The sequence below is a fragment of the Hypomesus nipponensis genome, chromosome 8 (genome assembly GCF_054491055.1).
Source record: "Hypomesus nipponensis isolate SF chromosome 8, ASM5449105v1, whole genome shotgun sequence".
NCBI lineage: Eukaryota > Metazoa > Chordata > Actinopteri > Osmeriformes > Osmeridae > Hypomesus > Hypomesus nipponensis.
This window is the reverse complement of record NC_140368.1, coordinates 732,076-758,882: the sequence shown is the minus strand read 5'-3', so window position 1 is coordinate 758,882 and position 26,807 is coordinate 732,076. Positions and strand designations below refer to the sequence as shown.

General features: G+C 48.4%; 3 protein-coding genes across 8 annotated transcripts; 1 reads left to right on the top strand and 2 right to left on the bottom strand.

Moving 5' to 3' along the window:
* The first annotated feature begins 180 nt into the window (after positions 1 to 180).
* On the top strand, positions 181 to 3,575 carry ngdn (neuroguidin, EIF4E binding protein). 2 transcript variants are annotated; one of them, XM_084702594.1, is made up of 11 exons: positions 181 to 242; positions 565 to 624; positions 755 to 826; positions 936 to 1,073; positions 1,196 to 1,280; positions 1,425 to 1,477; positions 1,626 to 1,743; positions 1,973 to 2,147; positions 2,784 to 2,934; positions 3,159 to 3,222; positions 3,432 to 3,575. In XM_084702594.1, the coding sequence occupies exons 1-11, from the start codon at positions 222 to 224 to the stop codon at positions 3,449 to 3,451; spliced, it is 957 nt and encodes a 318-aa protein (XP_084558720.1). In that variant the 5' UTR covers positions 181 to 221; the 3' UTR covers positions 3,452 to 3,575. The 2 variants fall into 2 exon arrangements, with proteins under 2 accessions (XP_084558720.1, XP_084558721.1); XM_084702595.1 differs by lacking the exon at positions 181 to 242 and adding an exon at positions 316 to 348.
* A 1,196-nt stretch (positions 3,576 to 4,771) lies between these two features.
* On the bottom strand, positions 4,772 to 15,899 carry pabpn1 (poly(A) binding protein, nuclear 1). 4 transcript variants are annotated; one of them, XR_014766255.1, is made up of 8 exons: positions 15,424 to 15,897; positions 13,673 to 13,781; positions 12,842 to 12,909; positions 12,561 to 12,667; positions 11,764 to 11,851; positions 10,117 to 10,271; positions 6,148 to 6,393; positions 5,325 to 5,459 (listed from the first exon to the last, which is right to left on the bottom strand). XR_014766255.1 is itself a non-coding variant. In XM_084702596.1 (7 exons), exons 1-7 carry the CDS (start codon positions 15,556 to 15,558, stop codon positions 5,267 to 5,269), a joined length of 855 nt encoding a protein of 284 aa, XP_084558722.1. In that variant the 5' UTR covers positions 15,559 to 15,899; the 3' UTR covers positions 4,772 to 5,266. The 4 variants fall into 4 exon arrangements, 3 of the variants coding, with proteins under 3 accessions (XP_084558722.1, XP_084558724.1, XP_084558723.1); XM_084702596.1 differs by lacking the exon at positions 6,148 to 6,393 and having other exon boundaries at positions 4,772 to 5,459; positions 15,424 to 15,899; XM_084702598.1 differs by lacking the exons at positions 6,148 to 6,393; positions 15,424 to 15,897 and adding an exon at positions 15,015 to 15,153 and having other exon boundaries at positions 4,772 to 5,459.
* Positions 15,900 to 16,471: 572 nt separating this feature from the next.
* Positions 16,472 to 26,480, bottom strand: zfhx2 (zinc finger homeobox 2). Of its 2 annotated transcripts, XM_084702593.1 has the most exons (6): positions 26,309 to 26,480; positions 24,505 to 24,663; positions 23,683 to 23,740; positions 19,252 to 23,492; positions 18,678 to 19,086; positions 16,472 to 18,365 (listed from the first exon to the last, which is right to left on the bottom strand). In XM_084702593.1, exons 1-5 carry the CDS (start codon positions 26,312 to 26,314, stop codon positions 18,679 to 18,681), a joined length of 4,872 nt encoding a protein of 1,623 aa, XP_084558719.1. In that variant the 5' UTR covers positions 26,315 to 26,480; the 3' UTR covers positions 16,472 to 18,365; position 18,678. The 2 variants fall into 2 exon arrangements, with proteins under 2 accessions (XP_084558719.1, XP_084558718.1); XM_084702592.1 differs by having other exon boundaries at positions 16,472 to 19,086; positions 26,309 to 26,478.
* Positions 26,481 to 26,807: the final 327 nt, after the last annotated feature.

The following is a 26,807-nucleotide window of genomic DNA, read 5'->3' as shown; positions in this document are numbered from 1 at the left end:
CATGGACCATCGTTTTTTAATGTGATTAACATGATAATTTTCATTAAAACAAAATTGACATTTGTCCAAATATCGATGCATCTGTCTCCATGAAAAAACAAGCAACGCAGTACATCCCAGTACCTGCTCCAAACTAACCGCTTTCCAGAAGGCATGAAATGTGCGATCGAAATTTACCTTTATAGAAATGTCCCTCGACGTATCCTGTAGCCCTTCTCAAAATGGCTGCTTCCGTAGACAACGTGAGTAAAATGAGAAGAAAATATTAGCTAACCAATTTATACATTAGTCGTGAACCATAGTTTACCAACGTTAGATACTGATAGAGGTATGGATTACTCTGAAAGTGTAGGTTTTAATGTTCTGGTTTGTCTACATCACAGATTTTTCTGATAGTAGATTAGCAAGACAGCAAGGCCACTAGCCGCATTTCTGTGGTCGTTACTTAGGCTACTTTCATGTGTTTTGTCACTGTTACCTTAGTGCGTTATTATTTCATGCCATGTCACATACATATGTCAATATTAGTATACCTAACTGTATTTGTATTGGTTTGCCTCGCAGGATTTAATTGACAGTGATGTACCAAAAGCAGTGTGTCTTCTGAACAATCTCACAGAGCAGGTTTGGACCAGTCTGTCTCCTCCCGCAAACCGACTATATATAGTATTATATTACTATATAGTATTATAGATCTAGTAATTCAGCTTTATATCCGAAACTGTCTCTAATTGTGGCGTGAATTCTGTGTTAGGTGGCTGCAGTGACCAGTCACATCAGAGACTTGCTAAAGAAAACACAAGATGGAGTTTACCAAACAGCGAAGGTAAAAACTGCCTGGATATAAAGATGCATGGATGTGACGATAGAAAACCCAACGTTCTCAGAAAATCCGTTTTGAGTGTGTCTATGATTTCACATACTGCTGTTCCCAGGGCTTGTCGTTCCTGGACCTGAGATACCAGCTCCTACTGTTCTACCTGCAAGACGTCACCCACCTGATTGGCATCAAGTCTCAGGGGGGCAGCGTGGGAGAGAGCGGTGCCCTCCAAAGGCTTGTCACCGTCAGGACAGTAAGAGGATGATTCCAAACTCTGTTTACAGGAGGAAAAGGCTGTAACCTGGTGACTAGCTTGTGTGGCTGTGTTTCTGAGCGGTATACAGAGGCTGTAAACGTGAGACCTTCTTCTTACAGGTTCTGGAGAAGATGCGACCTCTGGACCAGAAGCTGAGGTACCAGATAGACAAGCTGGTGCGCACGGCTGTAACGGGTAGTCTAGGTAACAATATACATACAGATATCATGTATTTGAACTTCAAAACTTCTTCTGCATACAGCAGTGACTGTTAGCTGACTTTATTATAGAGCAGAGTAATGCATTCATTTGAGGATTTTGATTGGTTAACACTTTCTTGTCTTTTAGCGGAAAATGATCCCCTTCATTTTCGCCCAAATCCGGAGAATCTCATCAGCAAAGTAAGACGTAAAGTCTCACTAAGTAAATGTAATAAAGCTTTTTTATGAAACTGAATTCTTGTTATTAGTCCTAGTCGTGAAGTACTACGTCGCAGTCTTTTGAGTTTGAATCCTGACGGTCGTTCCTACTTCTCTATCTTATCTGTAGCTCAGTGAATCTGAAGACTCTGGTGACGATACTGGGACGAAAACCGACGAGTTTGGGAAGAAGGCGCCCTCTAGTGACAGGAAATATGTGCCTCCCAAGATCGCCCCCATGCACTATGGTAAGGTCAGATGTCATTGATCCAGTGAAACAGTCAATTTACCAGACCCTGTTACTGCTTGAAATATTTATGTGGAGTCATTAGGATGGAGATGAGTACAGCTGTATGTTTTATTGCCGATCGAACAGTCTGAGTTTCAAATCGCCCTCGGTTTACGTTTCTTGGGGTAAAAACGTTTGCAAGATAAAAGCACCTTCTCATTATGACACTACGCCCTCCCGACCCCTAGAGGGCGACTTGACGGAGGCGGACAGGAAGAAGGAGCAGGCGGACAGGCAGCGGAGGGCCGCGCTGCGCAGCTCAGTCATCCAGGAGCTCCGGCAGCAGTACAGCGACGCTCCGGAGGAGATCAGGGAACGCCGAGACTTCCAGACGGAACGTCAGGGCCGCGACGAGCAGCACAGGTGAGGAGGGGGTCAGGAGCAGCACAGGTGAGGAGGGGGTCAGGGGTCAGGAGCAGCACAGGTGAGGAGGGGGTCAGGGGTCAGGAGCAGCACAGGTGAGGAGGGGGTCAGGGGTCAGGAGCAGCACAGGTGAGGAGGGGGTCAGGGGTCAGGAGCAGCACAGGTGAGGAGGGGGTCAGTAGGCAGTCTGGAGCAGCAGGTCAGGGGTCAGGAGCAGCACAGGTGAGGAGGGGGTCAGTAGGCAGTCTGGAGCAGCAGGTCAGGGGTCAGGAGCAGCACAGGTGAGGAGGGGGTCAGGGGTCAGGAGCAGCACAGGTGAGGAGGGGGTCAGTAGGCAGTCTGGAGCAGCAGGTCAGGGGTCAGTACTGGCTGATGTTGTAGTTAGACAGTGAGGGACAGTGAGACGGCATGGGCTGTAGCTCAGTGGGTAGAGTATTTGTCTGTAAATAGATCAAGAGGTATCAGGTTTAAATCCTTCTCTCTAGTGAATACATATTAAAAAGAATTCCTCATGGGTATTTGATGGGTACACTTATCTAGTCACATACATGTACACAATATAAGACAGATTGGCCTCATCGTTCTCCAGTGGTCTCCATGAGTCCTCTCTGAGCTGCTGTTTTTTCTTCTCTTCAGGAAGAACTTTGAGGAGGCCATGATGGTGCGTCTGGCCGTGCCCAAACGAGACCGGGCTGTACGGAAGAGAGGCATGCTGGGAATGTCCGGACAGCTGAGCGGAATCACACGCTTCAGTGACATCACCGCTCTGACGGGGGGGGAAGGCCAGGTGAGGGCCTGCAGCCGCCTGGAGGAAAAAAGCTGAACCAACACCTTGCTTCATATTTCAAAACATTTATGTTTAAATATGAAGCGTATGAAGCAATATGTTCATATAACTTTTATCCACCAAGCCACATCCTGGTCACATGGCATGGAACCATCAGACCGATCAACAGGTTTAGGATATAACGAGCTGCCTTGTCATTGGTGCTGACATCTTGTTTTCTCCAGGATGTAGACAACCCCCGACCCAAGAAGAAGAAGAAACTAATGAAGAAGAAAACCAAGAGGAAGGGTGAGTGGTGATGAGGTTTCTGGGGGTGGAGTCATAAGCACTGTTTGTACCTGATGATGATGGGGAGGATGATGATGGGATTTAGGTGTTTAGCTTTATATTTTGGATTAATTATAAACTTATTTGAAATGGCTCAATAACTGTCAAGTGGGTATACAGTGTGTATATATAATACAGCTAATTAAAAATGTACGTTTTCCCCTCAACAGCTTTCAAGAAACACAGATAGTTGGAGAAAGTTCCAGGACCCCATGATGCATACCCACCATACCAAGTGTTCCACTTGCGTTTGCCTTTACTTTGAAAATCCATTACATTCTTATCTTTGAATAATAAAATCTCATGAGATGAAATTTGGCTTCAGATGCATGTTTAACTTTATAATAGTATAACAATTGAAAATCTACTTGAAACTGTACACAAATGTCAAAAATCTTGAATCGATTTTTAATCGAATCCTGACCCCAAGAATCGAATCGTGAGGTAGTCAGGCCAAATAGTGTCTGCGTCCGTCGCTATGCCGACCTTAAATTCCTGAGATATCTACGCGTGCTAGCAGGAAACTGTCATGGTTGCTATACTGGTTACTAGGTAGGAAGTTTTGTATTTAGGCTTATTTAAACCAGTTTATTCTACTATTTAAAGTTTTCACTCGTTCGATAGCTGGTGCTAGCTAGTTGTTTTCGAAAAAAACATTACTTATTTAGCATCAATTTTAACAGACCGGGAAGGCAATACGTATAGTATTCGCGCGTTGCTGTCTCAGGAATGTCGAACGAGTGAAAACTTAAAACCTGACAGTACCAAAAGATTCCCACCCCTAATAGAGGTAAGCTGTACATTTGTTTCATATTTATCCGTGTTACAGAAATAAGTATTCATGAAAAGTCTACTTATCGTCTACTTAACTTGGCATTAGCAGAAACAAAACGTATGTTGTCCTTTGGCATTTAGTAGTGTCATAAGGGCAATTAGACTCTTGTAGCATGTTACTTTGCAGGAATCATCTGTGGCTCAGTGGGTAAGTGTCTTTCCCATCAAGTCTGCCGTCGAACACAGCACCCCTGGTTCAAATCTCGGCTCAAACCAATTGCTAATTCATTTAATTGATATCAATTATGTAATATGTTATTTCCTAGTGTATAGAAGGTGGATTCCGTGCTGTAGTGGGTTGATAACAAGGGCCTAAAACACGACAACCTGGGTTCATAGGCAGCAGAGTGTAGTGCCAAACATCTGTGGACCCAGATCCCTGTAACCGCAGCACACTAAGGCTCAACCAAGTCTAAAATGACAGGAACCTTTTATATGTCGAAGAGCTGCAAGAAGATCCTTCAGCCAGATTTGAACACAATACCCCTCACACAGTAGCCCATATCCTTAACCACTAAACTATCAGGAATGAAAATCTACTCAACATCTGACATTGCACTTAGTTGTTCACAATCTGCAGTTTTGCAGCGTTGGGGTTAAAATGACCAAAGGGGTTAGCATGTGTGTTTTGGGGTAAATGACCAAAGATTCAACTCCTATTTCAAACAATGACAAGTTTCATTTTTACACAATGGTCTTTATTTTTTAGTTCTGTCTAATTACAGACTCAAGGGTTAAAAATAAAAAAAGCAAAACATTTTTTTTTCTTTTTTTTTTCCTCCCTCAAACCCAATCCCCCCTCCCCGTTTCAAAACACCAAACCTCTCCACACAACCCCCCGGCCTCTGAAAGAAAAGTTTGATGCCCTCGGTTATTAAATTAATTGTTGCCTTTAGCCCCGTGGTGGTCCTGAAGACAAGCTGTGACTGCCCTGGCCTCAGAGACATGAAGCTACAACAGGCCTCTCCCTTCCCCTCCCACTCTGGTCCTGCCACGCTCACCGCCACTCTGCTATCTGTCTTCAGCTCTCTCTACATATAAATATGTGTACTGGGTAAGTTGTCTGAAGTGTGTGTAGTGTGTGTGTGTGTGTCTGGTCCTAGTGTGGTATGTGTGTGTCTGGGTCTGGTGTGTGTTTGCGTGCGTGCGAGCCTGCAAGTGAGTTAAAGCCTCAACGCTTGTTGTTGTAGTAAATGCCCCCAGCGGAGGGCCTGTGGTCGCCCTGCCCCCCGCCCCCACCCCCCCACACAGACAGGATGGGGTGAGTGTGCATAGCGGGGGCAGAGAGAGAGAGAGACGCCGCTGAGACTGTAGGGGGCGCTGCCACGGGAGGAGGGGTGGACAGCCTCCACTGGTCCTGAAACCTGCAACGACAAGAAGTGGTCTAATATACAGAGAGAGGGAGAGAGGGGGGAGGGGAGGGGTAAATGGGGGGGGTTTACAGCACAAAGGGAGAGGCAGGCACAGATGAAGAGGGTTTACGCAGACAAAAAAAAGGGGATTTGCAGAAGTCTGGCCATGCCTTGGTGGTTGCAGGTGGTACAATAAAGGAACAGACAAAACCAAACAAGTGTGTCCCACTGAACACTGAACGCCAGTCACCATCAGAATGACCGAGAGAAGTGTGGGGCACTGAACACAGCATGAGATGGAGTCAGAGGTGGGCGGCAGTAACCGTAGTGATGAAGAGTTAGAGGGGAGGGGGGGTTGGGGTGAGTGGTAGCTGGTCAGACAACACAAGAGAATATGATACTCCAATACCATAAACTAAAAGAAAAAAAAAAGAAAAAAAACATTTGCTATTGGAAGTTTCACATGTGAGGTACATTTAAAATAAGAACAAACATCACATTCTCCTCTCTGGTCACCGTTTCCGATTGCAAGCATGTTTAGGGACGAGGGGGGGCTGGAGGTCACGCTGGAGGTCACAGCCAGAAGGAGACACGTCTGCAGCCTGAGATTACATCATCTTCTCAAAAACAAAACTGAAATGCCACCAAATCTCCCCCCTCCTCCCACCCCTTCCCCCTCCAGGGCCATCACATATCTTACCCGGATGGTGGCCCCACCTCCACTGCACACGCACACACACAAACGCACACAGCGGCCAGTCTTGTCTGTCCAGGAGATGTTTTTTTTTTTTTTTTTTTTGTGTCTTTTTTTTTTTTTTTTTCTTCTGGGGGTTCCTTCCTTTATTGGGGGTATTTTCATTCTTTTTTGTATGGGGACATGGGGGTGATAGTAAGGGGAGGGGTGTATTAGTAAGGGGAATACCACGATGTTGTTCGCCCTCGGCCCCTGGAAAAGAGAGAGAAAAAGAGGGTGAGTTTTTTTTGTTTGGCTTAAGAAGACGGACACCAATTGTTTAGGTGTGGAGTATACTTCTGAATATAGTGTGTGTGTGTGTGTGTGTGTGTGTGTGTGGGGGGGGCGTAGAGGGGGGCCTGGGGAGATCAAGCCTTAAAAGTACACTGAGGAAAAATACTGTTTAGGTTTACATAGATCCAGTGACATTCATACCATCTTAACGGTATTGTGCCATTGGTTTCATGAGTTCACTGGTTCTCCCACCAGTGAAAGTGTGTATAAGATAGTGACCCAGTGAACTGTAGGGCTGACACCAGCCAACAATGGAATATGTGTACTTAGATTCTTAGAGCAGATGTTGAGAGTCTAGTGTGTGTGGGAGGGGGGGGGGGTTGTGAAGGCAATCTCTCCCTCTTTCTCTCTCTCTCTCTCTCTGAGAGCCGTTTCTGAGGTCACTGTTGGGAGAGACCCTGAGGACAAACACCACCCCCAGTACCCCCAGCAAGACATGGAGCTCACACACACACACACACACGACTGATCTAGCAATCTGAATGGACTGGACTGCACCAATTCACTCTCCAATCCTCACTCCCACTCACACACAGCGCCAGGCAGAATCACAGCGTCACACCCTCCCTCCCTCTAAGCAGGACCCAGCGGCCACGCCACGGTCACTCCACACCTCTGACCGCGTGATGCTGAGGTGTAAATCAGGCTGCAGGGATGAAGCCTCCGTTCTGGGAGTGAAGGCCGACCAACAGGTTCAACGCCCCCCCCCCCCCCCCTGAGTACCAGTGGAGGTCTGGGTGACCAGGAGAGCAATGGAGGATCTTCCTGTTGCAGGTGAACAGGTTACCCACATTGCTGGAACCTTCCAGACCTCCACAGGGACAGGCAGAGGGCAGGGGTCTGTTTGGCCTGTGTGTCAGAGGAAGTCCAATTCAACTGGCTATTTAACAGGTGTGTTCACAGATGAGGCCCGCCGACCCCTGACCTCCCTCGTCAGGGTGCCTTGTTCTGGTTGGACCAGGCCCCCAGAGGGCCGTGTGTTTGGGGGGGGGGGGGGGTCTGAGGTTTGGGTTAGAACGGGACGAGCGCTGAGAGATTCTGATCCATTAGGACGCTCATATTATAACCACACAACAGCTGGAGTGCGCCGTCAGAACAGACACTTCTCGAATGAATCAAGAAACATTGACGACTCCACTGGAACTATGTTCCAGAACAGCCGAGCAGGAATGACGGACTGTTCTAATGGTCAGAATCTGTGACGCTGGGCGTGTATGAGCGCACTGACGGTGTTCTCGCTCTGACCCTCCCTTTCAGTCTCTCTCACAACAACACTGATAATACATGACAAGGGGCCACACACAGAGCTCTACCGTGGGGCCCATCCCCGAGAGCTCCACGGTGAGGCCCACGGTGAGTCCCAGCGCGGAGCTCCGCGGCGAGGCCCACTGTGAGTGGTCGACTGACTCATCACGGGGACCCCCCTCCCTCTCACCTCACACTGAGAGACACAGCAGGACACACACTCCAGGGAGGGCCACCTGACTCCCAGTGCACAGCACTCTGGTCCACGCCGGGTTTTACATACATAGGGGGCAGGCTTTTGCACAGATTGAAAGCAGATACAGATAGAAACCAGAGGATGGGGCTGCCCTTTGAAAAGGTAGCAGGCCTTTGAGACACGGCTAACGCCTCGACATGAAAACAACAGTCACGACCACGAGGAACACGGTGACGCAGGCACCCACCATGAGCCAGCAGATCAGCCTGAGTAGCGTGAGGACACTCTGATCAGACCGCTCAACTGCCAACCAGGCGCTGGGGACTGAGTTCACCAGACACAAGCCACCAGAGCTTCTTTTAAGTTGAGACGCACACACACACCATACGTGCGTGTGTGTGTGGACACATGTAACGCTGTGTAGACACATGTAACGCTGTGTAGACACATGTAACGCTGTGTGGACACATGTAAAGCCCCAACTCATACAAAGAGCCTGCCCCTCATGCATGTACAGCCAGGGGAACACACTGCAGAGCACCAGGAGTCCAGCTGCCTCTGCTACCGTGGTAACACCCCCACCTAGCCCCCCCCACGTACCCACCTCTACACCTAGTTACCTTAGCTCACCTAGCCATAGCCACCTAGCCATACTCACCTACCCTACTTCACCCATACCCAGCTTACACCCCCAAACTCACCTCAGTCTTACCCACCCGGCCAGCCTCCAGGAAGGAAGCGGGATGCCAGAATCCAAACAGGACCCACATATAGTCTTAAGGATTTCCCTGAATCTGGCTGGGGGCTGATGTCACCACACTGCCCCAGACAGGTGTACCCAGCCAACCCCACCAGAGCTGTCCTCATCAACCCACCAGAGCTGTCCTCACATCAACCCCCCCAGAGCTGTCCTCACATCAACCCCCCCAGAGCTGTCCTCACATCAACCCCCCCAGAGCTGTCCTCATCAACCCACCAGAGCTGTCCTCACATCAACCCCCCCAGAGCTGTCCTCACATCAACCCACCAGAGCTGTCCTCACATCAACCCACCAGAGCTGTCCTCACATCAACCCACCAGAGCTGTCCTCATCAACCCACCAGAGCTGTCCTCACATCAACCCCCCAGAGCTGTCCTCATCAACCCACCAGAGCTGTCCTCATCAACCCCCCAGAGCTGTCCTCACATCAACCCCTCCAGAGCTGTCCTCACATCAACCCCTCCAGAGCTGTCCTCACATCAACCCCCCAGAGCTGTCCTCACATCAACCCCCCCAGAGCTGTCCTCACATCAACCCACCAGAGCTGTCCTCACATCAACCCCCCAGAGCTGTCCTCATCAACCCACCAGAGCTGTCCTCATCAACCCCCCAGAGCTGTCCTCACATCAACCCCTCCAGAGCTGTCCTCACATCAACCCCTCCAGAGCTGTCCTCACATCAACCCCCCAGAGCTGTCCTCACATCAACCCCCCAGAGCTGTCCTCACATCAACCCCCCCAGAGCTGTCCTCATCAACCCACCAGAGCTGTCCTCATCAACCCACCAGAGCTGTCCTCACATCAACCCCCCCAGAGCTGTCCTCATCAACCCACCAGAGCTGTCCTCACATCAACCCCTCCAGAGCTGTCCTCATCAACCCACCAGAGCTGTCCTCATCAACCCCCCCAGAGCTGTCCTCATCAACCCACCAGAGCTGTCCTCATCAACCCACCAGAGCTGTCCTCACATCAACCCCTCCAGAGCTGTCCTCACATCAACCTAACTCATATCCTTGCCCTTCCACCAATCATATGCTTTAAATGAGTCAGTATCCATGGGTCAAAGTGTACTGATGCATGCTGGAGAAAAAGGTGGAAGAGCGTGGAGGCAGAATGTCTGAAGCTCTACTAAACCACCGTTCCTTCCCTCCCTCTCCATTTCCACTGAGGGTGGAGAACCTAAAGGAACCATTACTAAGGCTCTTCTAAACTACTGTTCCTCCTCCCCTCAACCCGTCCCTTTAAACCCCAGCCCCCTGCTGTCCTAGACCCTGGCCCCCCTCCTGCCCGAGACCCCGCCCCCCCTCCTGCCCTAGACCCCAGCCCCCCGGCCCCCTCCTGCCCTAGACCCCAGCCCCCCGGCCCCCTCCTGCCCTAGACCCCAGCCCCCCGGCCCCCTGCTGTCTCTCAGCCTCAGGGTGTGGGTGTCCCTGCAGGCTCACCTGAACGCCCGTCCTCTGCCTCTGGGCGGTGTGTAACCGCTGTAGTAGCGTGCGCGCGACGACGAGAAGTTTCCCCCTCGTGAGCGGAAGCGGGCCCGTGGGAACCCTCGGTCTGTGGTGCTGATGCCCGGCCGGTTCGTCCTCTTGGCGCCCACCTGGAAGGACACATGTCTGGTTACACTGGTGTTGATACTAGTGCTGATACTGAGAAAACACTACTAGCTACATTGGGCTCTGTCTACAGTATAGACATGGACGTCTGCACAGGGAGTGCTTTCTTTATTTATATTTTCATTCATTTCTGCCTTTTTTATTTGAGAGATGGGAAATGTAGGGAGACAGAGGATGACATGTAAAGAATGACCCGGGCCGGATTCAAACCTGGCCGCTGTGATTAGCCCTTAGCCTTAGGTGTGTTCTCCACACGTTTGTGCCGTATACCAACAAGCATTTCAGGAGGTTTGAAATATCTGTGCTCCAAACCCTACACACTGTATATCTGTGCTCCAAACCCTACACACTGCATATCTGTGCTCCAAACCCTACACACTGCATATCTGTGCTCCAAACCCTACACACTGCATATCTGTGCTCCAAACCCTACACACTGCATATCTGTGCTCCAAACCCTACACACTGCATATCTGTGCTCCAAACCCTACACACTGCATATCTGTGCTCCAAACCCTACACACTGCATATCTGTGCTCCAAACCCTACACACTGCATATCTGTGCTCCAAACCCTACACACTGCATATCTGTGCTCCAAACCCTACACACTGCATATCTGTGCTCCAAACCCTACACACTCCAGAGTTGTGCTTTTCTCGGCCGTGGCCATTTTGAAACAGCCGAGTCAAACGCACTTCTACAGTACCAGGGTGTCTACAGGTATAAACAAGTTACATTTAAGACTTTTTAATACCACTTCTAAATGAAATTTAAGACCAAACTTACAATGGAAATACAGATAATTTGGAAATTTACAGTTATCTTTCCAAGTAATCAGACTGATGTCTGTTCAAAATTAATAGTTCAAAATTAAAAGGTAAAATGACAATAATATAGCTGGTTAACTGTAGATAATTGTAGTGTTGACACCGTTGCTAGCGGTGGAAATGGTGAAGCAGAAACTAGATATTGCAGGCTGCTGGCGTGCCTTCCCGTAGTCTGTGTGTTTTGCTTTGCCAGGTGATTCCACCGCTCTGACCCCCATTGTCCCAAGTTAGAAATTCTTCTGACACAACGCAGTTCGCTTCATAAGCATTTCCTGGCACCAACCTTAACCACAAATACTTGTTCTTTTCAATCCATTTGTTATTGAACTTGCATTTCCCCATGTTTCTAAGTTGAGTAGCCATCAACCTGTTTTATCTGTATTGCCGATGCTTTACGTCATCAAAAGCTGCACAGTCAACTTCTGACCTAATCAAAGACAACACAGCGCATGACCTACTGGGAAAAAATATTTCGACCTGGCAGAACAAATTGCCAACAGTTTTTGCAGTGACATGACACCCCAAAAAGTGGTTTGCTTCGCTCCTGATCTCAACATGGTGGAAATCATATTTGAAGTGTTCATGACATTAGAAACATGATATCATGTTTCTAATGATATTACATCTCATGTGGATGCTCTCCTCACCTTTATCTGTCTTCCTCGAAACAGAGACTCGTCCAAGGCCATGGCTGTCCTTACAGACTCCTTGTCTGCAAACTCGATATAGGCAAACCTGCAACAGATGCACAAACAGCTGACGTTATAACCCTGAGTGTGTGCAGGCGTCCAGCCACTCCCCACCGAGGAGAGAGAAAACAGAGAGCAAAAGAGGAGACAGTGAGGAGAGAGACAGCACCAGAGAGGAGAGAGACAGCACCAGAGAGGAGACAGTGAGGAGAGAGACAGCACCAGAGAGGAGACAGTGAGGAGAGAGACAGCACCAGAGAGGAGACAGTGAGGAGAGAGACAGTGGGGAGAGAGACAGCACCAGAGAGGAGACAGTGAGGAGAGAGACAGTGGGGAGAGAGACAGCACCAGAGAGGAGACAGTGAGGAGAGGAGACAGTGGGGAGAGAGACAGCACCAGAGAGGAGACAGCACCAGAGAGGAGACAGCACCAGAGAGGAGACAGCACCAGAGAGGAGACAGCACCAGAGAGGAGACAGCACCAGAGAGGAGACAGTGAGGAGAGAGACAGCACCAGAGAGGAGACAGTAAGGAGAGAGACAGCACCAGAGAGGAGAGAGACAGCACCAGAGAAGAGACAGGAGAGAGTAGAAACAGATCAGAAGAGAAAGGAGCGAGTAGAGAGAGCAATGAGAGAGAGAGAGAAAGAGAGGGCGGGAGAGAGCAGAGGCAGAAGGAGAGCAAGGAAAACGCGAGGAAACAGCGATAGGAGAGAGCAAACAGAGGAGAGAGCCATGAGTGAGAGCGTGTACTGACCCTTTGGGATGCCCTGTGAACTTGTCACACAGGATGGTGACTCTGTTGACAGAGCCGCAGCCATGGAAGTGAGCCTCCAGCTCCTCTGCTGTGGCCCCATAGTCCACCTACACACACACACACACACACACACACACACACACTATAAATGTAGGATGGTAGGCCTGCTCAGGGCCATGGTAATTTAACAGCTAAACATGCAAGACGCAGATCATAACAGCCTTGTATGAACAGAAGATTAGGCTTGATACAGATGTTGTCTACAAGAGAAGATGTCTTACGTTTCCTACGTAGATCGAGCGCCCATCAGCTTCCATCTTCTCCTCTATGGACATTATGACAGGACCAGCTGGAGAAAACCATTTAGAGACATTACTAAAAATACATTTATTTTTACAATTTAATGCTGATCCATCGCGACAACTCAACCTAAAGCTGCAGGAGGGAACGTTCTAAAATCAGTTCAAATATGAGAAACAGCGCCCATAATTCTTGGCATAGATCATTGAACCATCACAGCCGAGTGCTTGGTGGTCGAACGAATGCAGGAGAAAAGTTAGACGGACATATGAACCGGGGAAAGGGTGATGAAGGGTAAGAAGGCACGAGCCAGCTACGATGTTTTCGCAATAAGGTTTTGTCAACACCTACACAGCCACAGCAGCAGGCAAAAGCCTTCAGTCCCACATTTGCTACTGAGAAAGTTGCCAACTTTAATTCCTGTCCGTATCACAGCGAGCTAGCGTAGCGTTCCTCCCTGGAGGCATGTCATCTCTGTGACTGGAGGGGTAGAAGCTCAGGGCTGTTATGGTGTCTGGGCCGTCTTGCAGAATGCAGAGGCAGCAACTTGATTAACAACCAACCATTCGGTTAGTGATGCGTAGAGTACCGAACGATTGATCCGAACATGTGTCGTTACACCCATGTGACCTAGGCTAAAAAGGTACGAAGTTAAAAAGAAATTATACTGATTTCCCTGTTACCTCTGCTACACAAGTTACACACACGCACCCCTACAGGTTACATATACACACACAGGTTACACACACACAAACACACACACACACACACACACACACACACACACACACACACACACACAGGTTACATACCAGGTGGGGGGCTGAGGTTCATCTGTTTCTCCACCTCGTTCTGTAACTCCTTCAGCTTCTCAGCTTCCTCCTCCATCTCTCGCACCCGGGCTTTGATTGCCTCCAGCTCCTGTAGAGGTCAACACGCACAGTCTGTCAGCCAAATAGCGCACACACACCGTCCATCAGCGCACACACACAGACTACCACGGTCACCATTCCAGGAACGGTGACCTCAAAAAGAAAACGGAAGCGTGTAAGGTCCTGAACGCACGTGTCTGGCTCGCCCAGGACAATTGAATCCTGCGGCCGGCCCAACCAGGCCAGCCTGAGCAGAGCAGCCCCATCTGCTCATGACGTGATGAGCTGGCTGGTAGGGAGGACGGGGGGCTTTGTAACCATTCATTTCAAAATGCCACCTCAGCAAGATCCTCCCTTGGCCCAGCCCTGGACAATAAGACGGCAGCCACAGCGCGTTGGGCCGCCTGCATGCCCTCAATCCCTGCTGCCTGGCGGCTCGTTCACAGTGCTGCATTGCAGCGCAGCTGCTCAAGCTTCCTCCTGGACTGACGCCGTTGGCACGCGCTGGCCTCGCCGTTGTTGCACGGCAGATTCTGTCTCTCACCGCGTCTGATGGATATCGTTGTCACGGATACGTTGCCGTAACAACTGACATAAAAAATTTGTATAATAATCGCAACAACAAAAAAAACACTACGATATGGTATACATTCAAGAGGATTGAAAAAAATTGAAATTCACGGCAGGGTCTTGGTGTCTATGAGGCTTGGTGTACGGGTAAACAGGGCAATACTTGTACACTGTCGTGTTTTGTCGCATATTTAGTGTGTTGGTCCAACTCCCACAGCCACCCTCTCGTGCAGACATGAGGGCTACATACCGGCCCGAGATAACAGCAAACCACATATAATGTTTTACTTAACGCGTAAGATACAGTAACGAGTTAGCTTCATGGAGAAACACATGCCCAGCTAGCTAGCTTAACATCGAGCACTATGCGCCTGTTCTCAAACACAATGTGCAACTAGCCAAGTCAAGTGCATTCGTCACCTCCATCCTAATATTTAGACTGCCTTCTTCCCAATGAAAATAGACAACGTAGCTAAAGCCGTGTCAGCCTGGCAGTTAGTAATACATAATTTAGCAATCAAAATACCTGTATATTTTACACAAAACTCAGAAATTCCACCACATACAACCCTGGCTGTACCACATTACAATCTGGCTAACTAAAGAGAGCTTCGGTTTTCTAACTGACAATTCACAATAATGTTCTGTATGCCCCATGCGTCCCACCTCCACCCGCGTTCTAGCAATGATGTTCCATAAGAGGCGTGTTTACCGTGAGCTGTCGCCTTCTTTGAGGATATACTCGCACTGCGGCGGCTAATGGCGGCCCGTCCTACCCTCGCCCCTGTCTCCTACATCTCCGTCTCGCATTTTTGCGACGAGTATTTTTCCCCCCACCAGGTCGACAGATCTGGCGCAGAGAAACTAGCACCGCTGCTGCGCCAACATGGCCGCCAAAACCACGCATGTCACCACCCATTTCTACTGCACTGCGTGAGCCACAATGGCGGTAATATCGACCAGGCGACAACATACTAATATTCAAATAAACAATAGTACAATGATATAACTTTCAGACCAAATACAACTTGTATACAGCCAACATTAAATATCCAGTGAAACACGTGCATTCTCTAGAGCTTTGAGTATCTTTACGGGCACGAACTGTGCCCTTCACTTACCGGGTCCTCAATAGCGGCCTCTCCCTCTTCTAACCCCGGCTCCTCGTCGCCAGCTCCTGTGTCTTCCAGCTCTGGGTGACCAGGATCAGAGTCCAAAAGGGATTCCTCCGCCAGTCCGTTGCCGAACTCCGCCATAGCCCAATTCTGGCTGTACCGACGCGCCTCGTGGCTAAACCAACGTTACAGGCCCCTACTCACACAAGGGGGAGAGTGAGTGGGGCGAAACGAAAGAAAAAAAACGGCGGAAAACGCCGCTTACGGAAAGTTAAAACGGGAAATAAAAAGCCAGCTTCGGTTATAGCCACTATTCAAACTGGAATCCAAGCCGAGAAAGTACTACAATTTAAAACGCTCTCGGGTATCTGTCGCTAATTTACACCAACAGAACCTACTTTATTTACATGAGAAAATGTGTGTAAATGCGAGGATCCTCTACGCGAGCGCGGTGTCCCTCAGTTCAGAAATGGAAGCCAGGGGCGGGGTTATTGTCTCACTGCAGGCGTAAACTCGCAATCTCATTTGTCCGTTGGCGTCTCGAGACATACCCTCTCTTCAATCCCGTAGTTTCCATTGGCTGACTGACAGGGGGGTTTCAGCTTTCGCCTCATTTGACTACCTATTACTCGCTAACATGTCTGTCAATCCCCACCCCCTAACCGCCGTTCGTCACAAACTGAATTTCTAGTACTCACTGTAGTCTGCGTGACACATTTTGCTCACCTAATCCAACCCTGCTGACCTTAGTTTGTGAGCCACATGTATTTTGACCCAACACAAATCCAGGTTGACCGGCGTAAAACTAGATTTACGATTAAATCGCGCGTATCGCGTTTAACAGGGACGGCAATGGAAATGTTGCAGGAAAAGCAGTGAGTAAAGGCATTAATCATGCATCGAGCCGTTACCATGGGTGTGGCTTTAATCTGTTCTCAATTATCTTGCAGATTGAGTGCCCAATTCAGTCACGTAAAAGAACCGATACTGTGTAATAACAATAGAAACAGTCAAGTTTCACAATATTGGTTTCCAAAACATAGTAGCCTAATACTTCAATTCAAATGTTTTTATTTATTTTCTGTATACCAAAAGGAAAACAGAATGGAGATCCAACACATAAGGCAGGTACAAGTGAGGAGAAAAAAAAAGAAAAAAGCTTTAATCAAAATTCTAACATTTAATAACAACACTGCCACCATCATTATTTAATATTCATACCAATAACATCTCTTTTTGAGCAAAGAGATGTGATTAAAACCATTATCAATAATAATCAAAACAGTGATGAGAGTAATGATAATAACAGGAGTAGTACAGCTATAACAATTGTGAGATAATCAAGTGACAATGAAAAAATGATTAGAATAACAAGCAGATCTCCGTAAAACCTATCTAGCTTGGACAGTGCAATACCGTGTTACCCAGTCTGCAGGCACCGCACTGACACCCAGTCCTTGGTTCAGACACAAGCTACAGCTTGGCACCATTGAAATGATTAGTTATCATAAAGGACATTTTTTTAAACCAATTATTAACCAAGTCTTTGAACATCAAGTGCCCTGTGTTGTGATAGAGGAAATGCATTATTCTGTAGCTCGTGTTGAAATCGTGGACTGGCTCGAGTGTTAAAGCCCAGGGATATCCTTTTACAGTTTGCATTAAGAACATCTCTCCTGCTCTTTGTCAACCTCAAGATTGCTTTTTGGTTATCAAATGACAGAAAAGCAAAGGAAGAACAACTTTGGAATATCAGTTTTTCTTAATATATTTCTTTTAAAAAAAGTTCTTTTTTTAGTTTTGCATTTCTTTTTGTTAAAACTATTAATAGTAACATTATTAATAACAATAATATACAACTTAAACTGAAGGAAAACTTCTTTAGTATTTCTTGTCACGTGTCCTTCAAACAGCACCATCTTCTCTACTCATTCACAACTTTACATTTTTCCCAATTGCTTACTCGAGTTTCCAGTCACCTAGACAACTGAAACGTATTTTGAACATCCACCCTCTTTTCGGGATTTCTTGCATGATCTTTAACCAGCAAACACATAACCAGTAATACCAACCACATTTCAAGACAAAAAGAAAAATGGGAGGGGGAAAAAAAAGTTAAAATATAGAAAAAGCTCATTTAAAACCCCTAAATTGAAACCTTGTTCTCTTAATCTGTTTGGTCAACATTGTTCTGACCTAAGAAAGTTGTGTTGAAGTTATATTTTTGTTTGTAATCATACATTTGCGCACTGATGAAACTGGGTAATATGAAGAAACTCCATTCATGTATTTACGTCTTTTTACATAGAATTCATCAAATAGAAATGGCTCTACAGTTATCAGGATTAAGACGTTCCTTGCACAGCAGTGAGGTCTGATCCATGTTTTGTTTGGCATTTAGTGAGCCCTATGTAGGTCTTTCTGACCAAGTCTGCTCTTAGCAACAAAGAAAAAGGAGAAACCACCCATTGAGTTCAAGTGAATTACGAGAAGACATCCAACATGCATCACATGTCATTATTCATAAGCTAAGAGACACACAGCATTAGAATTCAAGAAAAATATTACAATTTAAAATCCAAAGTGCTGTATGCCAAGAATCTGCATTTTCAGCATCTCCCATGTTATTTTCCCTGTGTGTTGAGGATTGTCGTGAATAAAAGGTAAATGTGATACAGGTGGGTGGTGGGGGAAACTACAACCAGATATATAAAGTATCTTCAAGTCCAAAGTGAACTGACGCACTTTCCTTCTCCAGTGGACCACCTCACCTACAGAGTTATTTGGCACCAGGGCCAAAGACAGTTCATGTTCCGCCCACCGGTTCACTCTGGAGAAGCAGTCTGAAGAATCTCAACACAGTCAGACGAATGGCCGTATTATTGATGCATTTCCACAGTCTTGAGTGGATGATGATGCGATCGATAACTGAAAACTGGACCAGACCACTGACCAAAGACAAGAAGAATGCAAGGAAGGTTATAACCACAGGCCAAGATTAGACCAAACTGGAGAAGCTGAGCCAACCAGAGAATATAGTTTAATGAGCGTATGGCAAGTATACTCCAAGTAAACTCTACATAAGATGTCCAACTGATGCTCAATGAGAGAGAACAGGGCCGTCGGGTGCAACAGCCTTTTTCAAACCTCAGAAACAAAAGAATATTAGCTTTTGATAATTTGAGCCCAATAATGTGTTAATTAGGTCTAGAGGACCCAGTGGGTCCAGAGTCTTGTACCAGACCAGAACCAATCTGTACCTTAGCTGGTGCTGCTGGCTTGAGGTGAAGAGGACTCAACAGTCTCTCCACCAGAACCAGAACCAGAACCAGTGACAGAACTGGATCCAGCAGCAGACCCATTGTTGTTGACCACAGCACCCGTCGCAGGCTGGCCAAAGTTAGTGGTTCTCAGAGTGGCTAGATGTCGGGGGGAGAAGACGTGGGCTCTGGCGGCGGCCCTGGACTGGAAGGCCACACTGCAGGCCTCACACCTGCCCCTCAGACTCTCCCGAGCCGCGGGCTGGCCAGCCGGCGGTGGGCTGGACGGCTCTACCACGCTGAGCTGGACTGGCTTGGGCAGGATGGGGCGGTTGGCCCTCAGAGCGTTGTAATGCAGGTAGCTTCCAGAGCTAGTGTCTACCTTCTTCGCGGGGTCCGATGATGGAGACTACACGAGGATGAGGTTGAAATAGAAAAAGGGACATGAGGAAAGGTTAATATCAGTATCAAAGCTTGTGTCTACAATTAAATTACATACACAGTTAGGGATGAGGTAATGAAGTGGAATTCTTAAATCTGATTGAAATTAATCTTGTGGAATCCTGGTGCTTACCAGCTTCTCCTGCTGCAGGCGCCAGCGCTTCTCCTTGGCTCGTGTGTTCTGGAACCAGATCTGAACGACCTTGAGGGGAAGGCCGAGCTCCGTGCCGATGGCCTCGCACTCCAGCGCGTTAGGGTGAGCACACGTTTCGTAGCAGGACTGCAGGATGGACAGCTGTAAGCAGGACAGGTGTGTGCGCGGCCTGCGACTAGTGGAGTGGTGAAGGAAACTGGACTCCGTAGGTTTGGGGACACTGGGGGAGCTGGTGGTGGCGTCTGTGCCCGAGCGCCCTGTGGAGGAGGTGGTGGTTGTGGAGGAGGAGGTGGTTGTGGTGGTGGGGGATGTGGTGGTGGGGGATGTGGTCATGGAGGGGGCAGGAGCAGGAGTGATGGTACGGGGCTTAGAGACTGACAGACCCAACTGTTCCCTTGAGAGCGTGTTGATCTTGAAGGCTCCTTTGGGAGACCAATAGCTCAGCCCGTTCTGCTTCTGAGCAGCAGAGGGTTTGTTGATCGGTGTGGATGACAGTTTGGGTACCATGCGGTTGGAGATTGCAGGACCAACCTTCTCCTCACTTCCATCACACTCCTCGTCTGTTCTCTCTTCGCCCCCGCTTTCCTCTTTCATCTTGCGTTTCTGCGGTGAGCGAGTCGGGAGCGTCTCCTTAGGAGCTGCAGGAAGAATTGGAGGTGTGATTTTTGGTGCTATTTTGACCATGGTGATGTTGCTCGTCGTCTCCAGTTTGGTCTTTGGCACTGCAGACACACTGCTGCTCACAGACGAGACCGTGGAGAGGGCAGCATCCTTCGGCTTGAAGGGAACCGGATTGGAAGATTTCACAGCCACCTTCTCTTTCGCCGGCTCTTTGTCAGGCTTCAGGAGTGTCCGAACAGGTGTGGCTGCAGTCGAGCCACTGCTGTTGAAACTGGCGTTTGACTTGGGAAGGGTGGAGAAAATGGGTTTTGAAAGGGGCCAGGTGAACTTGATGAGCGGTTTGCCCACTGCCGCCAGAGTGCCGTCACTAACGAAGCGAACCTCCCCCTTACGCTCCCGGGCTCTCATGTTCTGGAACCAGATCTGCACCACTTTTTTGGGGAGGTGGACCCACTCCGATATCTGCTCAAACTCGTTCTTTCCAGGATTGGGGTCTTTGAAATAACAGCCGTACAGCACATCCAGCTGCTCCGCCTGAATGATGGTTCTGGACCGCCTCATGTCCCTGTATCGCTTTCCTTTGGACTTCCTCTGCTCCTTCTCCTTCTCCTTTTCTTTCTCCTGCTCCTGCACCTTAGCCCTTTCCCGCTCTCTCTCCACGAGGGTGGCGTTCATTCTCTCGGCCGCCCTCATGTAAACAGTGCTGGGTTTGGACATGTTATTGCTATTGATAAACCCCCCACTGTTGGAAGTGGACGTGTTGCCAGCAGGGTCAGGTTTTACCTGGACCACTATCAGCCCTTTGGCTGTGGGCCTCAGGCCGAGGCCGTCCAGCAAACGTCCTTTCTGTACTGAGGTCTTGTCGACCATGGAGGACAAGGAGGAGGAAGCCTGCGTTGTGCTGTGGCTCTTCCCCATGCTAAGGTCCAGGGCAGCCTCGCTCTCTTCGCCGTTGGGAAGGTACGGAGAAGCCTGACGGTACGACGAGAGGGACGATGTGAGAAGAGGGTCGGAGAATCTTGTGACGTTTGGCGGGCTTGGAAAGGCAGGCGCTTTACCTCCATCCCCTTCTGCCACGCCCACCCCGACCACAGAGGAAGGAAGGGAGAGGACATAGGGGCTGAGGAACTGGGTGGAGAACGGAGCGAGGGAGAGGGACAGAGGCAGGGACTGCAAGAGGCTGCTGGGAAGTCCGGGATGGTCCATGGCGACTTGAAGAGGGTTGGGAGGGTCAGCCTGGGCTTCCAGCTCCAGATCTACATCAGGGTCCAGCCTCTCCCTCTTGATTTCCACCTCCTCACGTTCCAACTCCCTCCTCCTCTTCCTCCTCTTGGCCTTCTGCGCTCCGGCCTCCTCATCGTCATCCTCGTCCTCGGCGTCTGAGAGGAACACGGTGGTGGAGCGCAGGACCTTCCCTCCGCCCAAGCCCTTGTCTCCTGCTGGGTCGCTCCTGAGCTCCTCCCTGACAGGGCTGTCAGGCTGCTCCTTCATGAACGCACTCTGACTGTCCTCATCCGACACAATGACCGAGGTGTAGACTTCTTCGTTGTCCGAGTCAGAGGTCAGACAAGAACCCGCTGGAGTCTCCGTCCTCCTGCCTCCACTGCTGGAGAGATCCATGGCCTGACTGCCGGACGCGTCGCTCTCTACCATCGCACGAACACGGTCCTTCTCATTGTTGCCCCGGTCCCGCCTGGCGTGCCTCGCCGTGCTGCGTCTGTTTTGTGTCGCTTTTTGCCTTTCTTTGGCGTTCCGTGCATCGCAAAGCCACTTCCGCACCTCCCCCTCCGAGAGGCCAACCTCTTTCCCCAGAGCTTCACAGTCCTCGTGGGGCGGGCTGACAGCGTCGGCCTCACTACGCGACTCCAGGAATGCCAGGAGGACCTGTGACTGGAACTCTGACAGCGTGGGCAGGCCTGGAGAGACGTGCCAACCTCTTGGATTGCGCAGGTGGCGAGTTTGGTCTGGGAAGGTTAAGGTGCATCGAAAGGGGCTGGATTTCGGGGTGTTGACCGAAGTGCATGGGCTTGTGCCGGCTTGAGATTTTTGAGGGGTGGAATCTGGGCTGAGCGTGAGGTTTAAATTCACCGGGCTGAAACTGGAGTTGCTGGGAACAGACACAGAGGGCGAACGGATGTCGTTGAGGAAAGTTTTGTCTGTAGACATTGGGGACATCGTTAAATTTGGTTTAGCCAATTTGCTACCACACTTGTCAATGTCTCCACTTTCATCTGGACCAGAGATTCTCCCATCTGTTGTGCTATCTCTATCCGCCATTTCACTGTCTCCCTCTTTTATACGGGCCTCAAATCTGTTCTTTTTGCCATCTTTCAGTTGATGTGCAAACTTCTTGTCCTCTTCCTCCCCCATCTCTTGCCCTCTTTCCATCATCAAATTATCTTCCTCCTCAACCTTAACGTTTGGTGACTCTCTTTCAAAAGCACATTCACCCTCTTCCTTTGCCGTCTCCTCTTCACTCTTGACATCCTCCTTTCTGTCCTCGGAGCTTGTCGGCAGGGTCGTTGGGATTCCAAGCGTGGGCCATTGGGTGTGCAAGGTGCTGAGTCTTTGGGCTAGGAGGGCTTGCTGGGCTGCATTGAGACCCAGTAAGGGCATGGACTGGGTGAGGTGCTGGGCATCTGACCCCAGGCCCTGACTCTGTGCCAGGCCGTTCAGGATCATGGGCATCAGCATCTGAGGCTGTGGGATCAGCTGGGTTGTGGCCACGCCAGGACCCGCGCCAGCCGCAAACAAGGAGGGGAGGAGGGAATGCGGGAGGGAGCCGGGGCTGGACGTGAGGAGGGTGAGAAAGGCAGAGACAGCCTGGGACGAGGCCACAGGGGAGGAGAGCAGAGAGGAAGCTGACACGGTCTGAATCTGATCTCCATCTTTGGCTGTGGTCACCGCTGCCGTCAGGTTTCCTGGGGCAATGCAGTTGCTGCTGGTGGCAGGGACCATCTGGGAGGCTCCTCCCCCGGAGGTAACGACCAAGCTAGGAGCTTTGTTGTTGTTGTTGCCGCCGGTACTTCCAGCGTTTCCAGCTGCACTGCTTGCTGCGTTTCCAGCATTTCTGCTGCGGGTCTGATGTAAAACAGATTTCATATGACTCTCCAGAGTTATGGCATGGTTATAAGAGACTCGACACACGGCACACTGGTAGGGCTTGGTTGATATAAAGGGCCGAGACAGAGAAGGGAGCAGGGGAGAAGGGTTGTCATTTTCTCCACATTGATTTGAGGACCCCGTTCTCATCCTTTGGATATGAGAGGTGGAGTTGTAGTGGACACTCAATGCAGTCTGGGTAGGGAAAGACTCTAAACAGGCACTACATCTGAACGGTCGACTGTCGCCGCTTTCCGCCACAACACCGTTTTTACCCGCTGATCTGTTGTTGTTGTCTGAAGACTCTGTTCTAGCGAGTTCCTCCGCTTGTTCCTTTTCTGGATGCGACTCCAGGTTAACGTCATCCCTTTCCGGTTCCCCCATCCTCTCTAGCTCTGCATCAACCTCAGGGTACTTTTCTGGTTCAGAAGTCTCATCAGGTTGACATGATTCTGTGGGGGAATTTGAGGCATGCTTCAGGTGTGATGATTCGGTATCTGATTTGAAAACAAAAATGGTAGTTGTTAGTTTAAAACATTTTCAAACCTACTTTATGAACTTTGACAACACCTGCATGTCTTCTACCTGATGGCAGGTTTGATACCGGTCTGATACCGTTCACTGTGATGCATTTAATGAATACTGTGGGAAAGTAAGTAACTTCTGCCCTGCTGAAGAGAAGCTCACCTGTGGTGTTCTGAGAACCTGGATCCTCCGCTCCACTCCCACTCAGTCTGGGGGCAGCCTGTGGAGAAGAGATTTGTCAGGTTATTTTGTTTAACGTAAAATAAAAAGGAACTTTACATATTCCACTCTGATCTGCAGGACCCAACAGCTGAGCAACAATAGGACATTTAGTACCAGTGAGGGTGACACATTCAAGGCTTTGTTGCCCATTTAAAACAACTAAAAGGCCTACTTTACTTCCTCATGCAAATTAGATTAGTATAATTATATAGACATCAGCCACCACAACGTACAGTCTGATATCTGTCTAAATGTCTCCACCCATTTACTCTGTAGTAATAAATAGCACAACACAGATAATGGTTGTCATTCATCCAGTCTTGCAGGCTGATCAGTGGATGTGCAATGACATTTCTTTAAGGCCTGCAGACTCTGCATCATCCTCCATATACAAGAATAACATTGACCCGAGTGCTGACTGAATACATGATAGATTAGTTTCCCAACCAGGACTGGGTTCAGGCTTAATGAAAGCGTAGCCTCAAGCTGTATTCACATGACAAGCAACTCGTTGCTGGGGCAGACCGAGCAGCATCATCATCATCATCATCATCATGTCAAGATTTAACATTAACACCCTCATCCAACAATGACTGTTCCAACACTTGCTTCCCTGTTGCATGGGAAGGCCACTTAGGCTAATGCTAATTTGTTGAGGACAGTCTCCTTCCAGTTCAATCTAGATAACATTTTGGGGATCCATTTGTGTAAAATAACTCCCCCAGTGGCAAATCTTACACACAGCATCTAAATAAGACTTACTATGTCCAGCAGTTTGTCCACACAGGTGGGAAGAACACTGTGTCTGTCAGTCAGGTGCTGGGAAAGGGAGCCCCGGTCTGGTTGCTCTTGTTGACACAAAGGACACAGCCACTTTGCCACCCCGTTGCTGTCACTGCACACTGTCTCTCCAGACTCCTCCTAGCAGACAAAGATGCGTTTTAAAATGTTACAAAACGTACAGACATCTTTTAAAACATTAGCCTAATTTCTAAACAACACTGCACAGCCACGTTATGATGAATAACTTAAACCTGCAGAAATGGCCTGATTATTGACCTTGATAAGAAATTTGCACCAGAATCAAACAATATGAAGACTGCACAGCTTAATTACAATGCACGAATCATGATCCATTAGCTAAAACATTTCCCCACACACCACCAAAATACCAACGACCGACATAATCCACCGTCAACAACTCAATGCAGTGCTGTTTTCAAGTAAGAAAGAAAATACTCGACACGCATTGAGTGATTAGTTACCATATCTGGCAGATACAATTTTAAATAATACCAACAGAATGTACAACTACAATGCACCGTATTGCAGAGTAGAAACTTACCAATGTAAACCCGTTTTCCCCAAAGAAAGATACCAACACAGCGCTTTTGCCCACTTGCGTCCTTAACCTCATGCCAATTACCAAGCCGTGCCCAGAAAATATCGTTTTAGCAGCAAGCCTACTTAAGATCCCTGGGCTGCATATCAATATGTAATCATATATTTGTCGAAAAAATTACAAGTCTTCGTTGTTTAGAATTTGCTCTAATTAATGAGCAGCCTAATTAGCTGTGCCGACCAGTGATGAATCAATTACCTAGCACAGGCTAGTTAGCTTGCTAATAAGACACAACGTCGTAGTTATGTTGCTAGCTGGAATGCTATGAATTCATTAAAAAGGAGGACCGCAAGATCGCTGCTATGCAAATCAAGCAAAGTACGGCTGAAAATAGTAACATACACGTCTAGCTACTGCTTTGTCTGGTATAATAAGACCTACCGTTAGCTAGCAATAAATGTAATAAACAAAAGGGCTAAAGTCGTGGCACTAAGCCTGCTCCTCACCTTCCTCCCACTAGACTCGACAGAAAAAAAACTTATCTTACCTAACAAACCCAGGTGTACATGGCTTGGTACTTGACTACCCATCTTGAGGCATATGTGGTCGGCTTCAGATACCAAATAGATTAAGTAGGCTTTTAGGCGTCTCATCCAAAACCTCGGCCTCGAGTTGTTTCCTTACCCCACTGATTGTGGACTGCCAATGGGGCATCTAGTATTACACCACCCGCCGCCTGCTCAACAGCGCAAATTGAGGCCTACACGGACTAAGCTATTTAATTAATGAATATGGGTTCCCTTTACAGATGTGTAAAAAACCTCGCGCCCCCTCCTCCCTCTCCATTCCACAGAACCCATGAACGCATTTTAATAGTCAACTTCATTATTCCACATACTTTCGCTCGATTCATGTCCATTTCAACTAGCTTTTACATCGTTTCAAGTCGTAATTGACGATAGAATTAAATGCTAGGCTACTTGAAACACACTAGCTACGTGCACACAGAGAACGGCGAAGGGGTGGCGGAGAGAGGGAGAAAAGACGGAGGTTGAAAAGTTTGGAATTTAATGTTCGAAATCTGTTTATGGAACTGCATGACTTTCAACATAATCATTCGCTCGAAACTATGAATTGCACACCACCCTTCCAAATACAGCAACACTAATTCGATGTCGGCTATCTTGTTTAATTAACTTCAGAGCAATTAGCTAATGCATTTACCTGCATGGTCGCCGCTCCAGCGCACGCTTCCCCTTGCTCTTCAGAACTGAAAAGTTTTCTCTAGCTCGCCCTCCCTCGCTCGCTCTCTCGCCCTCCCTCATTCGCATTCACCCTATCCGTCTCGCTACGTCCCTTCTTCCCTCTAGTAAACACACGACAGCTCCCCCCAAGGCTGATTGCTGGCATTCAGGGACACACATCCGTCGAAAACACATTTAGTATTTGTATATTTGAATTATCCGTCCTCACAATCACGTCTGCAACTGTATGTTCAATATAAATCTAAGGAAAGTCTAGAAATGTGTGCTCTCAACAAGTTTAAAATTGTGATTTCGGCCAAAACGTGTTCGTGAGTAGATTGGCTGTCATGATAAAGTGATTAAATAACTAATGTGATTTCGCAAACATTTATTTTCGACAGTCTACCGTTTTATTGTATTTCCATCACTCTTATTGCAGACACAGCTGAAGCCATCGAGTGTTAAGGACACATCATCAC